Below are 13084 nucleotides of genomic sequence, written 5' to 3'. Positions count from 1 at the left end.
CTGTGTTTAAGAATTCATAGTCGAGTGGGACAAATAATACATGCAAATTGCTTTCATCTGGACTGTCTTACCAATTCTAGGTATAAAGAGATCATCAGTATTCCCAGCACTCTACTCATAATGATAATTCATCTTATAACTGTCATTTGAGTGGTGGCTTGGTGGTCGTATGTATGACGTCATTTACTTGGACTTTTAGGAGTGACATCATATGTACGGCTGCTAAACTGCTGCATAGGACATCACTTAAGCAGTTTTCTTCAGAAGAAATAATACTGATCACTTATGCCATATGTCAAATGTCCTGATTATGAAGTTGTGAATTATTTATTTCTCTTTAATAAAGAATAATTTATAAAGCACAAGGTCTTCTACTTTACTGTACATATTGACATTATTTGTACTTCCATCTGAAATAATTGATGGCTGGGAAATTTTTCCAATACATAGCAATGAACTCGTGGAAAATACAATTCCACATACTACAGCAGATATTAATCGATAGGAGATTACTTAGTCTTGTTAAATACCTTTTATGGCATAACCTTAAGATGCTTTTTTTTAACATCTGTTAATTCCAAAAGTACCCAATTACAACATTCCAAATGTAAATTTCCAAATTTAGATTTCTAACCAAATTTCTTGATAATTTTTCTAAGGAACTAATAGCCTAATCCAGTGCCCACTGAAGTTAATCGGAGTTGGACGTGAGCCTATGTGACCTGTATGTGGAGCTTATATGTGTATCTGAGCCTATAGCTGTGGAAGAGTGGACCGTAGGATGTTATGAATATGTCATTTCCCCTACTTGTCCCAAGGGACTTTAAAGCTTCTTTGTATGCAAATAAGGAGAAAAGATACATAACCCCTTTTTTTGCAGTCTATCATACTTAATTAAGTAACCTCATAAAGCAAGAATTGAGGATGCAACGATAATATGTCACCTCATTCTAGATGTAAAATAAACTATTAAATATGTTAATATTTTGATTAATTAAGCTCCAGCATGTAGAGTCTGTTCCTAAACCTACTGAAGTCAGTGGAAAGACCATTGACTTCAGTGGTTTTTGGATTGAGCCATTTAATACCAGAGCGGTGGGTGCAGTATAAGCTCCTTGTAGAGGCCTGTGTCTGTTCCTTTCCGTCAGGCCTGAAGGGAGGCCATGCCTCCTTGCTTCTGCGTCTCTGGAAAAGTTGGCTTAACAGGGAATTAGCAGCCTCTGAGACCCCAGCCCTCTAGGCAGATCCAGGCAGCAAAGATTCTAGGCCCCTGACCCTCAGGTAGGGCAGAGCAGCAAATAGTCCAGCAGGCTGGCCCTCAGGCAGGGAAGAGAAGTGCACAGTCTTGGGGGCTTGGGACCTCAGGCAGGGCGGAGCACCAAACTGTCTCTTGCCTGATGGCCTAATTCAGGCAGATGGCAGACAAACACAGACCTCCTGGCCAAAGGAGGGAAGGCAGTCATCCTGGGGTGCGGTTTGCCAGCAGGGGGTAGAGGGACCCAGGCACATCCTACTCCACAAGGTCCCATCCCAGGGCCCTAACAGTGGTGGAGTGCTCCGTCACTAGGTCAACGGGGATCCCACTACAACATGCCAACCAGCACTCTGGCACTACAACCAGACTATAGTCTGGTGTTCCTGGACTACTTCCTATGACTCCCTCACAGGGTACCTTCACTTTGTGTGTATCCTCCGGCTCCTCAGGGTACACAGCTAGTGGCAGTCCCAACAGCTCCTCGGCGCCCCTCTCAGCTGGCAGCTCTGGCAGTCCCTTCAAGTCCTCTGTGCTGTAGAGGTCCCCATTGGGCACAAGCCCCAGCAGTGGTGAGAAGTATCTCTTTCCTTTACCGGCTCTGGCCAACTGAGCTGCAGGGCCTGCCTTTTGTACTTCCTGTCTCGCTTCTCTGTTTCTGGAAGGGCAGGCGTGGCTGGCCTGGCTCTACCCACCAGGGGGTGGGCCTCGGTTCCTCCCTGTCAGGCCCAGAGGGAGGCCATGCCCCTTGCTAGACTCCTATATACAATAGAAAAGACTAAAGCTCCAAAAATTTGTATTTCACGTTCATCCTCAGATTTTTTATCTGATTTTAAGAGACAGAGAGAGAGAGAAAAAATACTGTTCTTACTTACAAAGCATTGGTCAGATTTTCAAAAGTATTCATGCACAAATAAATTGTGAATAAACTACCTGATGTGTGCAAATGCTTATTGTGCACTAAAAGAACAAAACTGAGCTTATGTCTATGACTGTTGGCCAGATCCTCAAAGGTAATTATACTTCCAACTTCCATTGAAATCAAATAGAAGTTAGGAGCATAAATACCTTTGACAATCTGGGCCTATTGTATCAAAACATTAATGTTTTTATCCAAATACAGGTAAGATTTACTATATGCCATGAGGCAGTTTCTATTTATAAGACAATCATGAAAAAGCCACCTCTGTGTTTTTAATTTATCTGGATGAAATCAAGTGCCCACTGAAGTCAGTGAGAATTTTGCCATTGACTTTAATGGGGCCATGATGTCTCCTTTTACATGTTCTAATGACTAGAGAATACAGTCTCATTTGTTATGTTATAGCTTAATTTAAACAATAGTGTATAGATGATTTAGATACAGATAAAATGCAGTGTGCTAAATACAAAATTAACAAAGCAGGGTGTGAGTTCTTACTCCTTTTGCATACACACCCTGCCACCAAACACACACACACAAGACCAACAACCACTGAGTAAGGTGTTCTCCTTTAACTATATACCCAATGAAAGTTTTTCCATTAACTTCTTTGGGAACAGGCCTAGTCCCTTTGTGTGTGGCAATTTGTAAAATTGCTCTTCAAGAATAAGATGTCTTCTCTCTCTGAAATACCTACTCACAAAAAGACTATCATCTCCTTTAAAAATGGCTTTACAATAGTAAATCATGTTCTCACCTACTACAAGATACCTTTAGTACATTTTCTTTCTGCTGGCATTTCTTGCTTTTAGTTTCAAGGTATACTATGTTTTTGTCCTATGTAGCCTCTGTGAATGCAGTTCTCTTTTATTTTTAGATAGATAGATAGATCATCTTGAAAAGGTTAGAAAAGATGGCAAGATTTTTTAATACTTAACATGTGCTTACTGTTCTAACATATAGATTTATATTTTTCCCTTTTATCTCATATTTGAATTGTTCTCTAAGTTGTAAGGAAAAATCTAGTAGAACAAATGTATAATTCAGGATCACAAACTTTTCAATCTCTTCTGGCGTCACTAATCTTTGAATTGGTTTTAATTGTGTTTGGTCAAAAAGGGGGTCAGATCATCCCTTCTCCAAGGAAAACCTATTTAGGGGAAAGGAAACTCTATGCCCAGAACAATCATATGGCTCTACCTCCAAATCTTTCAAAATCCCCATGCATTCCAGGGAAGCCACCAGAAGCAGAGGCCATCTATATGGAGGCCCTGTCCATCCACTATTTCATCCCTTCCCTCTATAGCCTTCCTTACTCACTGAATGTTTTGTTAATTCCTTCTTGATATTTCATTGTTGCTGATGTAGCTTTGGAAGGTCTTTTGTGAGTCCCACTCCCTTTTCACTGATCTGGGGTACATTTACATATTCTTGGTTTTAGGCTTTCTATACACTTTAATTCATTTTTATCCAAGTATCCAAACAGAACTATCCAGACATATCTCACTCACTGAGTGAAGGGTGTAGTATAAGTACTTAATTATAGGAGATATACCTATATTCTTGAACTGGAATGGACGTTAAAAGGTCATTGAGTCCAGCCCCCTGCCTTCACTAGCAGGACCAAGTACTGATTTTTGCCTGAGATCCCTAAGTGGCCCCCTCAAGGATTGAACTCACAATCCTGGGTTTAGCAGACTAATCCTCAAACCACTGAGCTATCCCTCCCCCCTCAATTTAGAAGAATAGAGTAGAACCTATCAAGAATATAGCTCCCTTCCTATTTCCATCTGTTCTATCTCAAACAATTATCTCAATATAATGAAGTAAAATGGATTCTTCATCCTCTTTACACTCCAAATGGTGGTTGTTTGCTAGTGAAAATTAAAATGTTGGTAGCAAATGAGATTGTAAATTCAGTTAGATATGGGAGCATTAAAGGGCTAAAGTGAAATAACTTGAAACAGAAGAACTGATAAAATTCAGACTTTGCTTTCTGTAATTCAAACACACTGTCCATGTTATAGACTATATAAAAGTGATCTAATAGTGTTAAATGAAACAACTTTTGAATGCAATAGTTTGTGGTATTACTTGAGCAATAAGGAACAAGTATTATCTTGGAGGAATAGGGCGGTATTAAAATAGGATTGAAAATTGTCATGTTTTCTATTTGTACAACTGTAAATGCCCTTTTAAATCATCAAATGCTGCTATAAACCCCTCAGGCTTGCAGTGAGTCACCTATAAATGGAGTAGATATCATCTGAAACATACTCCTGGAATCCTTTGTGGGAAAGCCAAACACACATTTTGATTTTGAGAAACACAATGCAGCCAAAAGGAATCTTGTATTAAAGCCAACAGGTTTGCATGCCTAGTCTCTAAGGAAATCTAGGCTTGGAATACTAAAGGTTGGGCCCTATATTTTCAAACCTGGGTGCCTGAAGTTACATTCCAAAATAAAATGTATGCACCTAAATACATGTGGCCTGACGTTCACGGGTGCTGAGCACCCACAAATCCCTACGGGCCAGAGTGTGATGGCTATTGTGAAGAGGTAAGAAGTCAAACAAGAAAGGATGCATAGGAACTGCTCGTTCCATTCACCTCCCATTGGGAGTACATTACAAAACGGGTGGAGTAGGGTGAAGAGGAACAAAAGCTCCATGCTATCTCACTTTAGACTGGCCCACAGAGCTGGTCTGGTACAATAGAGGGATCAATCTGATCTTAATGGATGGAACAAGGTGTGCACTCCCATGAGCACTGACCCATCACAGAAGAGATTTTGCCTGGCTGAGACACTCTTTCCATGATTCTAGTAGAGTAGTGCGAGTCTGCCCTGTTCTTACACAGGGCTGTGGAATAAATGCCACAATATAGCCCATTGTAATCAAAAGGGGCTACAGGCACTCAGCACTTTTGAAAATTTTACTTATGTGTCCAACTAAGGATTGAAAGACCTAAACTTAGGCTCTTGGGTTTGAAATCTTTGGCCTATGCCTCTATTTGCATCAACACTTCAGTGGATTTCCAGGGTGACATCAGCTTGATCACTCAGAATATGAAACATTCAGTTGATTTATAAGATGTGGCAATAAGATACACAATGCTGGGTACAGTGGAAAAACCTATGTTATCTAGAGAAGATAGCTGGGAGCAGCAACTTGTGGCAGAGCAGATTTTAAAAAGTACCTGTAGGCCAATAAAACAAATGAAACATTTCTCAGCCTTTACAAGGTCTCTAATGATTCTTTGTTACCTAGTCTAAGGGAAAGAATGTGGTGAAAATGCTGAGTTTATAGTGGAGAAAAACTACTATATTTGCAATTTGTTTTGCCAAAGATAAAAGTTCCATAAAAAATACCAAGCATATGTGCGGATAAAAGGCCTTTGAAGTAAAGATAATAGAGATTTCTGAACCTCATGTTTTTGATTTTCTCCTCCTGGTTTTACTCATTTACATTAACAGATTTTCCTTTCTGCAGAGAATGGCTCCAAGTCTTACTTCTACTGTCAATTATACTGATCCTACATTAGAGCCTGTAGTAACTGAACATTCACCAGTACGACAGAAGATAATAGATTCACAGTTCAAATGCTATGAGAGAATGAACAGAGATCCGCCATATCGAAAAAAAGGTAAAAAAAAAAAAAAAAGGGCAGGGGGAGCACCTGTAGTTGCACATTGACATATTTTGGGTATAACTGTAAAGGAACATTTCCTTCTGTGTACTAATATTATTATGCATAGTCTACTGTCTGCATTTGCAAAATCATACCAATGTATCAGTTTTAGGGAGAATAGCCCTACAAATGATCATGGAGAATGAACAATCCTCTCACCCTTAGAGATCATTCCTTCCTGACACCATTGAGGCACACCGAATTGGCAATGTGGTGAAGCTTGAATTACTGCTGTTCATGCTTTGAGAACAGCAGTCTTTAGGGCTGTCAGTCCAGCACCTTTCACAAGTATTAAACCCACACAGATACTTTAAAGAAAGAGAATATGAATAGCAATCTCTTCAATATAGATGTCCTTCTATTTTCTTCAACCAGCAATTTCCTTTTTTCATAATTTCTTTATTGACTGACACCTTTCCGGGTTCTAAATTAACACAGATGTTCTAAATATTCTGTATTCTAAGTTAAATGTAACCATCCAGTCATGGGCATTATTGTGTACAGTTCAATGAAACCTTTGCTGAAGCCAGAGTGGCTGGGCCAGCCCTAGGGATGAGTAATGTGGCAGCCATCCTCGGGGCATCAAATCATTGGCAAAGCGGGGAATTGTGGTTTTTTTATTTGGTTTGATTTTTGTGTTTGTCTGTGTGCTTTTGGAGGTAGGATGGGCACATTTTCCATCCTGGGCCACAAAACATCTAGAGCTGTCCTGTGGAGCAGTGGTCAAAAGAGCAAACATAATTTTGGGATGTATAAGCAAGGGAATGGAAAATAATATTGGACATAAAATGCAGTCATAATATAATTCCAGAAGCACCATAACTAGGAATACTGTGTTCAGTTCTGGTCAGTCTTATCTCAGAAAGGATACCGTGGAAATAAAAGTAAGCCAGAGAAGGGTGACAAAATGATTACAGGCATTGTGAGATTTTCCTGTGATAAAAAATTAAACATATTGGGACTGTTTAGTGTAGAGAGGAGACAACTAAAAGAGGACATGATAAAATGTACAAAATAATGAATGGTATGGAGAAGGTAAATCAGATATGTTTTTCTCATAATACAAGAACAAAGAGAAATTTGATGAAACTGAAACCTGACAAATTTATGACATCTATATTGGATTAAAGAAGGTATTTTTATACACAATGGATATGTAGACTATGGAACTTATCACGACAAAATGTTGTTGTGCTCACAGGATATTACTGAGCTCTGTGAGATTCAAAAAATGATTTGACATTTAGATGTTCAAGGTCTGATCTAAAGTGTATTGAAGTCAGTGGAAAGGCTCCTATTGACTTCAGTGGGCATAGTATTCAGGTGCATAATGAGAACATCCATAGCTGTAAGATAGGGTAAACCAGTCATTAAGGGATATAAGCCCTTGTGTGTCAGGGCAAAAGCAAATCTCTAATTGCTGGGCTTTAGGGGAAAACATCCTTTTATGAGCAGCTTATTCTATTCTATTAGGCCCCAGTTCTGCAAACCTGTGTAGATTCACTTTTGTAAAAAGTTCCATTGGCTTCAGTGGGACTTGTTATATAAGTAAAGTTGCACAAATGCTTAAGGATTTGCAGGATCAGAGACTAATTTCCACTGCAGGATTTCTTGAAATTTCCTCTGCTGCAGCTCTACTGCGGACAGATGGATACTGGTCTAGTGCAGTGTGGCAACTCCTATGTGCCGCTGACTGATAGCTAGACTGAAGTTGTCATTTGATATGACTGGGTTTGATACAAGATATGGGGTTTTTATGTCTTATGATTAGAATAACTGAGATGAATTCAACATGAATGAAATGATTTTTTTTTCCAGTTTGGTTTTATGAAGAAAACTTGATACGAAAAGAGACCTTTGCCCCTCACTCCAACCCATTAAACCTCAAAAGAAGGCCTGGAACAGCATAAAGGGGCTCTAAATGCCTTATCAGAAGATTGCCCTGGTGCAGGAATTGCAGAAGTCAGCTATAAGACTGTCTTCTGAGGAGAGGATCCCCTAGTTTAGTGGATGTAGCAGGAGCAGGGCTCCAGCATGCAAAGCCGCAGCAATTCCATGCACCACTGCAGCCCATAGGACAACCCAGAGAGACTGCCATAACTTAGACCTCAAGGCTGTATACTCCTGGAGCCTCTCCAGCCCTTGAAGGAGCCCAGGACTGGGTGGACACACAAGTGGCTTAAAGCCACCAAAGTCTGCCTTCAAGTTGCAGCACAGAATTTCAATCTACTTGATTTTGAGAGAATCATTCCCTGCCCCCCCCGCTTCATTTTCAAAATTGTACTATTCTTTGACCAGTTATTATTCATTATTCTCTTCAAATTGTCCCTTTTCTATTTTATCGCTTAGATGTGCATTTCTGATATGTCCAGTGGAAAAAAATTGTCCTGTTGTTTTCCTTGAAGGAAAGGCTGTATGATGTATTGAAAAACATCAGTGTGGTTTTTTTCCCCTCCTTTCAAGGCATGACAAATGTTTTCAGAATTAAAATCAAAGCCTCCTGTACAGCCCAGACTGCAGTGCCTTTCAGAAATGTGTTTAAATTGCACTTTGCTTGTGCTGTATTTCTCTGCTTTTGATTTTACCAACTAATTCCTCAAGCTCATGCAAATATATCTCAAACCCTTGGAGAAGGGCAGTCAAGTGTTTTACAGAAAGAAATATAACTAATTGAGGGTATGTAATTCTATCCCACACTGAAGTAATATCATGATTTGTTAATAACCTGACCAAGTAGTTCAGCACATCTGTTGATAATGGAGAAAAACAAACATACACAGATTCTTACATAATGAGAGAACAAGTGGTCTTAAAAAGAAAAAAATGTATAATAAATTTCAGCTGAAAAATTAAATTTGAAAGCGTCCATTTTTAGACAACAGATCTACTGACTTAAAATATCTACTGTGGGTACAGTTTCTTCAGTAGCTCAGTCATCTATTAAAATCTTTTTCCATCTTTTATAAAGGCTGTCATTTTCTTTAAGAAGATTTGCTTCCATTGGGCGAGAGAGTCAAATGCACAATCACCATTAGACACCCAAATCCTGTTAACTTCCAGTGTCAGTTAGGAGCCTAACTGCCATTTGTGCCTTTCAAAATCTCCCCCATCAACCATCAAAGGATTTTGAAAATGTATGTTAACGCCTGATCATCACAGTCAATGATTCCATGTCCATTGACTTCAGTAGGTGTTGCAGTGGGCCGTGGCAGTGAATGCTTTTTCTCATGTGTAATCTGATTTTAAAATTAAAAATGCCCCCAAAGCCTAGATTTTTTCATTGCATTTATGTTTCTAAACCTGTAGCTAGTGGCAGATTTATGCCACAGCATTCAGAACTACAGTGTCATTTGTTATGCTATCAATCTGTGCACTCAGTGTAACAAGCTGTAAACTAATTTTGATTTAACAATTAGAAGAGGGAAGTCAGGACTCAGTTGTGCCCAGCCCTGAGTGTATAGATAAGTATGGTGGGGAAAAGGGCTAAGGAATCTTCCCCACTCCCTTCTGCTCCATTTCAAGGGCTGGGCATAACCCCATTAGGGAGCTTGGGCAGTGCTACCTCCTTATGCCCCCACAAGTGCTACTTGCCCAAGACAGGATTCTAGCCCAGCTCTCCCAAGACTGCATTAAGCAGTGGAGCTGGCCTCGCATGGGGAGGGTGGTAGAGCTGTAATCTCTATCCCCCAGGATCCTTCAGGAGGAAATCTGAATAAGGCAGGAGTTTGCCTATAGGCATCATATTGCAGGACCTGGGGTCTATGTCTGTAATCTCTACATCTATTTTTTCTGAGTTTATTAATTTCATGGGGGTGGGGCACTTTTAGCAATTTTTTAATTATATTTTAATGTCCAAAAATTGGGAAGAGGGGGAGGTTCAGGACTTTTTCTCTGTATATACTGTCATGAATAATCTCTTTAATGTTCAGTAGTGTGCTTTAAAGTACAATTGTTTCAAACAGCCTATGGTAAAGTGCACTAGGGAATCTTTAAGTGTGCACCTGCAGGATCTACACAGACAAATTCATGCACCACACATTAATGTGCTTTAGAAGTCACACCCTAGTAGTCCACATTACAGCTCTATGTGAACAAGCTCTTAGTTACCATTTCTGATGTTTTTTCTGGTGTTTATTCGCTAAGTACAAATTTCATTTTCTGTTTGGATTGGAGCTTTTATTTGTTTATTGGTTAAAACCTAAGATCAGAAGCCCTAAACATGTGATGGGACTTGCCACAATTTGTCCAGTAGTGCCTTTAACTGGGCATGCCTCTACATTTTGAAGTTTCCAGCTTTACACGACCAGGGTCTGATTTTCAAAGGTGCTGAGAAACCGAAGGTACATGTACTACCAATGTGACTAAATTCCCAAATCAGTTAAGCACTTTAGCATGTGCTTAAATGCTTTGCTGAATATGAATGGATTGCTGAATTGGGACTTCTGGTTTCTCAGGATCAGGCCCTATATTGGAGTTCTTTTCAGTTGGTGTAAAAACCATCACTTTTCAGCAAGAAGGACACCACCAGCAACAGCTCAGCAATGGCAGCCACAAATTAAAACTTACATTTGAATGCAATTCAAAGTGTAGCAATAATTTTATTTTGCTGCATGAAGGCCTCTGTACTGTGCAACAAGTGGACAGCCTTTTAACTGGGAGGGAACAGAACAGAGTGGGTTAAGTGTGATCAATTTTTTAAAATTAATTATCACATTCTTCCTGAATGACTAGGTCTGTTCTGCAACCGAACTTGGGATGGATGGTTGTGCTGGGATGACACACCTGCTGGAAGAGTCACTGCTCAGAATTGTCCAGATTATTTTCCAGACTTTGATCCAACTGGTAGGGTATTTCCTTTCATCTTTTATCTTTAGTAAGGAAGCCTTTGGAGTCTTCATGTTTTGAAAAGACACATATTTCTAATGGTTTTTACAGCATTGTGAAATCTCAGAGACTCTTAAATGAAAATGTACCCAGTTGTATAATCATCTCCGGGCGTTTTCTTAGTCTTAAGTTATAGCATACACACTTATAGAACATGTTCATTTGACATCTCTGAAATCAATTATATGAAAGTTTTGCTGGATAATTTTAATATCTGCCTGCAGTTATAGTTATCCCATTTTACATACTCTAAGCTGAGCAGCAGATGTTAAGTCTAGCACTGTTGTCTTCATAAAATAAATATTTCTAGGTATTCCTTTCTACCATTTTCTACTAGCAAAGGCAGTTTTACACAGCCCGTGGAAGAACAGAATCAGAATCAGCTTTTATTGTACTACAGAGTCCTAGTGCAGATTGTTTGGTGAATTATTCATAGAAATAACTTGTAGCCAAAGAGATTGAGAGAATATGTGGCTCCAAAACATTTTTGAGAGAGTTCAGTAGAAGATAGGAACATTGATAAATATGTAAGTGTGGGGAGATATCTGCTCTAATGAATGTGTAACTAGGACTTTAGAGAAGGGGTCAACTCCATTAATTTGGCATTATTTGAAGGAAGACACAATTTAACCAGGAGAATTACTTTCTGCCTTGTAGTGCTATGGAACTTTGGATAATTGTCCGGCAAAGCGTGCCATTCACGGATTAGAAAATAATGTGAACAAACATTTTATTGATTGTATAATTCTAAACATTAACAGTTATATATAATGAGCCTTTAGCAATATTTACTCTAGTAAATATCATTGGAATGTAAATGAATAGACTAATACATACTAATAAATTAATGCCTTCAATTCCCAATGCTACCTCCTGGAGCCAGAATTAGTTCTTTATTACATGCTGTAAATTTGTTGCACATTTAGAAACATAAGAAATGCCACCCTGGGTCAGACTCAAGGTCCACTGATTGTTATTTATTTGTTTATTTGTATTATTATGCTGCACTGGAGCCCCAGTCAGGGATCACAGCCCAACTGTGTTAGGTGCTATACAAACACAGGAAAAAAAGACAGTCCCTGCCCTAGAGAGTTTACAGTCCAAGTCCAGTATTCTGTCTCTGACAGTGACCAACATCAGATGTTTTGGAGGAAGGTGTAAGAACTCTGTGCAGGCAGATCTGAGATAATTTGCTGCCCACCACCAACTTTAGGTCTCAGCTTGGTCTCTACTCATTAAAGATTGGGTTAAGCCCTGAAGCTCAAGGTTTAATAACCCTTCCAAAATTATTGCAATTAATTATGATAATTCTGGATATTCTTGATATCCGTATAACTATCAAATCCCTTTTTGATTCTTGTTCTGTTTTAAGTTTCAGTGACTTCCTGGGGCAATGAGTTTCACAGTTTAATCTCACATTGTGTGGAAAAATATTTCCTTGTATTGGTTTTGAATTTCCCACCTTTTAATTTCAGTGAAGGTCCCGTTTTTATCAAACAGTCAACAGAAGTTCCCAATCTAGCTTCTCTAGACAATTCATTATTTATATTCTTTTTATCCTGTCCCCTCTTATTCATCTCCTTTCTAAGGCAAACACGCTAATTTTTTCAATCTCATTTTTAGGGACTGAGATGAAATCCAATATTTTCCTCTTGAAAAAAATCTGCATTTTGGCACAGTTGCCTTGAGAAGAATTTATTCAGAGATTCAAATATTCCAGTCAGGATAGGTGAATGCCTTCTGCCTAATTTTGAACCCTGTTGGACCTCACTGTTTAACCAGTCAGTATACTTAAGCTCATTTCCAGCTGGGCTGCAACTGACTCATTTGGAACTCCATCAGACACAGAATTCCAGAGCTTTAAAGCATAGTTGCAGAATATAAACGTATCTGACATGGTTCATTGCTCTTTACACAACACCCTTAATTTTAATTATAAATTTAATCTTGTGGGAGATCTATGTTTTTGTTGAAGGTGCTTGTAAGAAAGTTGCCACTTGTTCTTCGTTTACATTTTGATATTGCCCCTGTACATAACATTTTAATTTTGAAGTGTAGCTGCTACAGTAATATTTCCATTGTAATCATCTTCAGTAAAAAAAAAAAACTTCTTACTCCTCCCCCCTGATTATTATATGGTCAGCAGCTGCAATTTCAGTTTGTTTTCCTTTTTGTAGTTATCACATTTTCTTAAAAGAAGAACTGTCATGCATCATGAATCCCTTTGATCAAGAAGATTCATTTTTGTGCCATTTTCTTTTGACACTTTCCACCCTCAAATGTATGCTCTATTTACTAAGAGTCTGCTGCTGCCGTTGCTTCCATGGTTTTTAAGG

General features: G+C 38.9%; 1 protein-coding gene across 3 annotated transcripts in view; it reads left to right on the top strand.

The window, feature by feature from the left end:
• CALCR (calcitonin receptor) overlaps positions 1–13084 on the top strand; it is a 243969-nt gene that overhangs the window by 139591 nt on the left and 91294 nt on the right. For all 3 annotated transcript variants that reach the window (XM_050939598.1, XM_050939599.1, XM_050939597.1), the window contains exons 3-4: positions 5666–5819; positions 10596–10706. In XM_050939598.1, the coding sequence (XP_050795555.1) occupies positions 5666–5819; positions 10596–10706 (265 nt within the window). The remainder of the gene's footprint in view (positions 1–5665; positions 5820–10595; positions 10707–13084) is intronic.

Source organism: Gopherus flavomarginatus, chromosome 2 (assembly GCF_025201925.1).
Source record: "Gopherus flavomarginatus isolate rGopFla2 chromosome 2, rGopFla2.mat.asm, whole genome shotgun sequence".
NCBI classification, from domain to species: domain Eukaryota; kingdom Metazoa; phylum Chordata; order Testudines; family Testudinidae; genus Gopherus; species Gopherus flavomarginatus.
The sequence above is the reverse complement of the archived record's forward strand: the minus strand, read 5'-3'. Positions and strand labels throughout refer to the sequence as shown.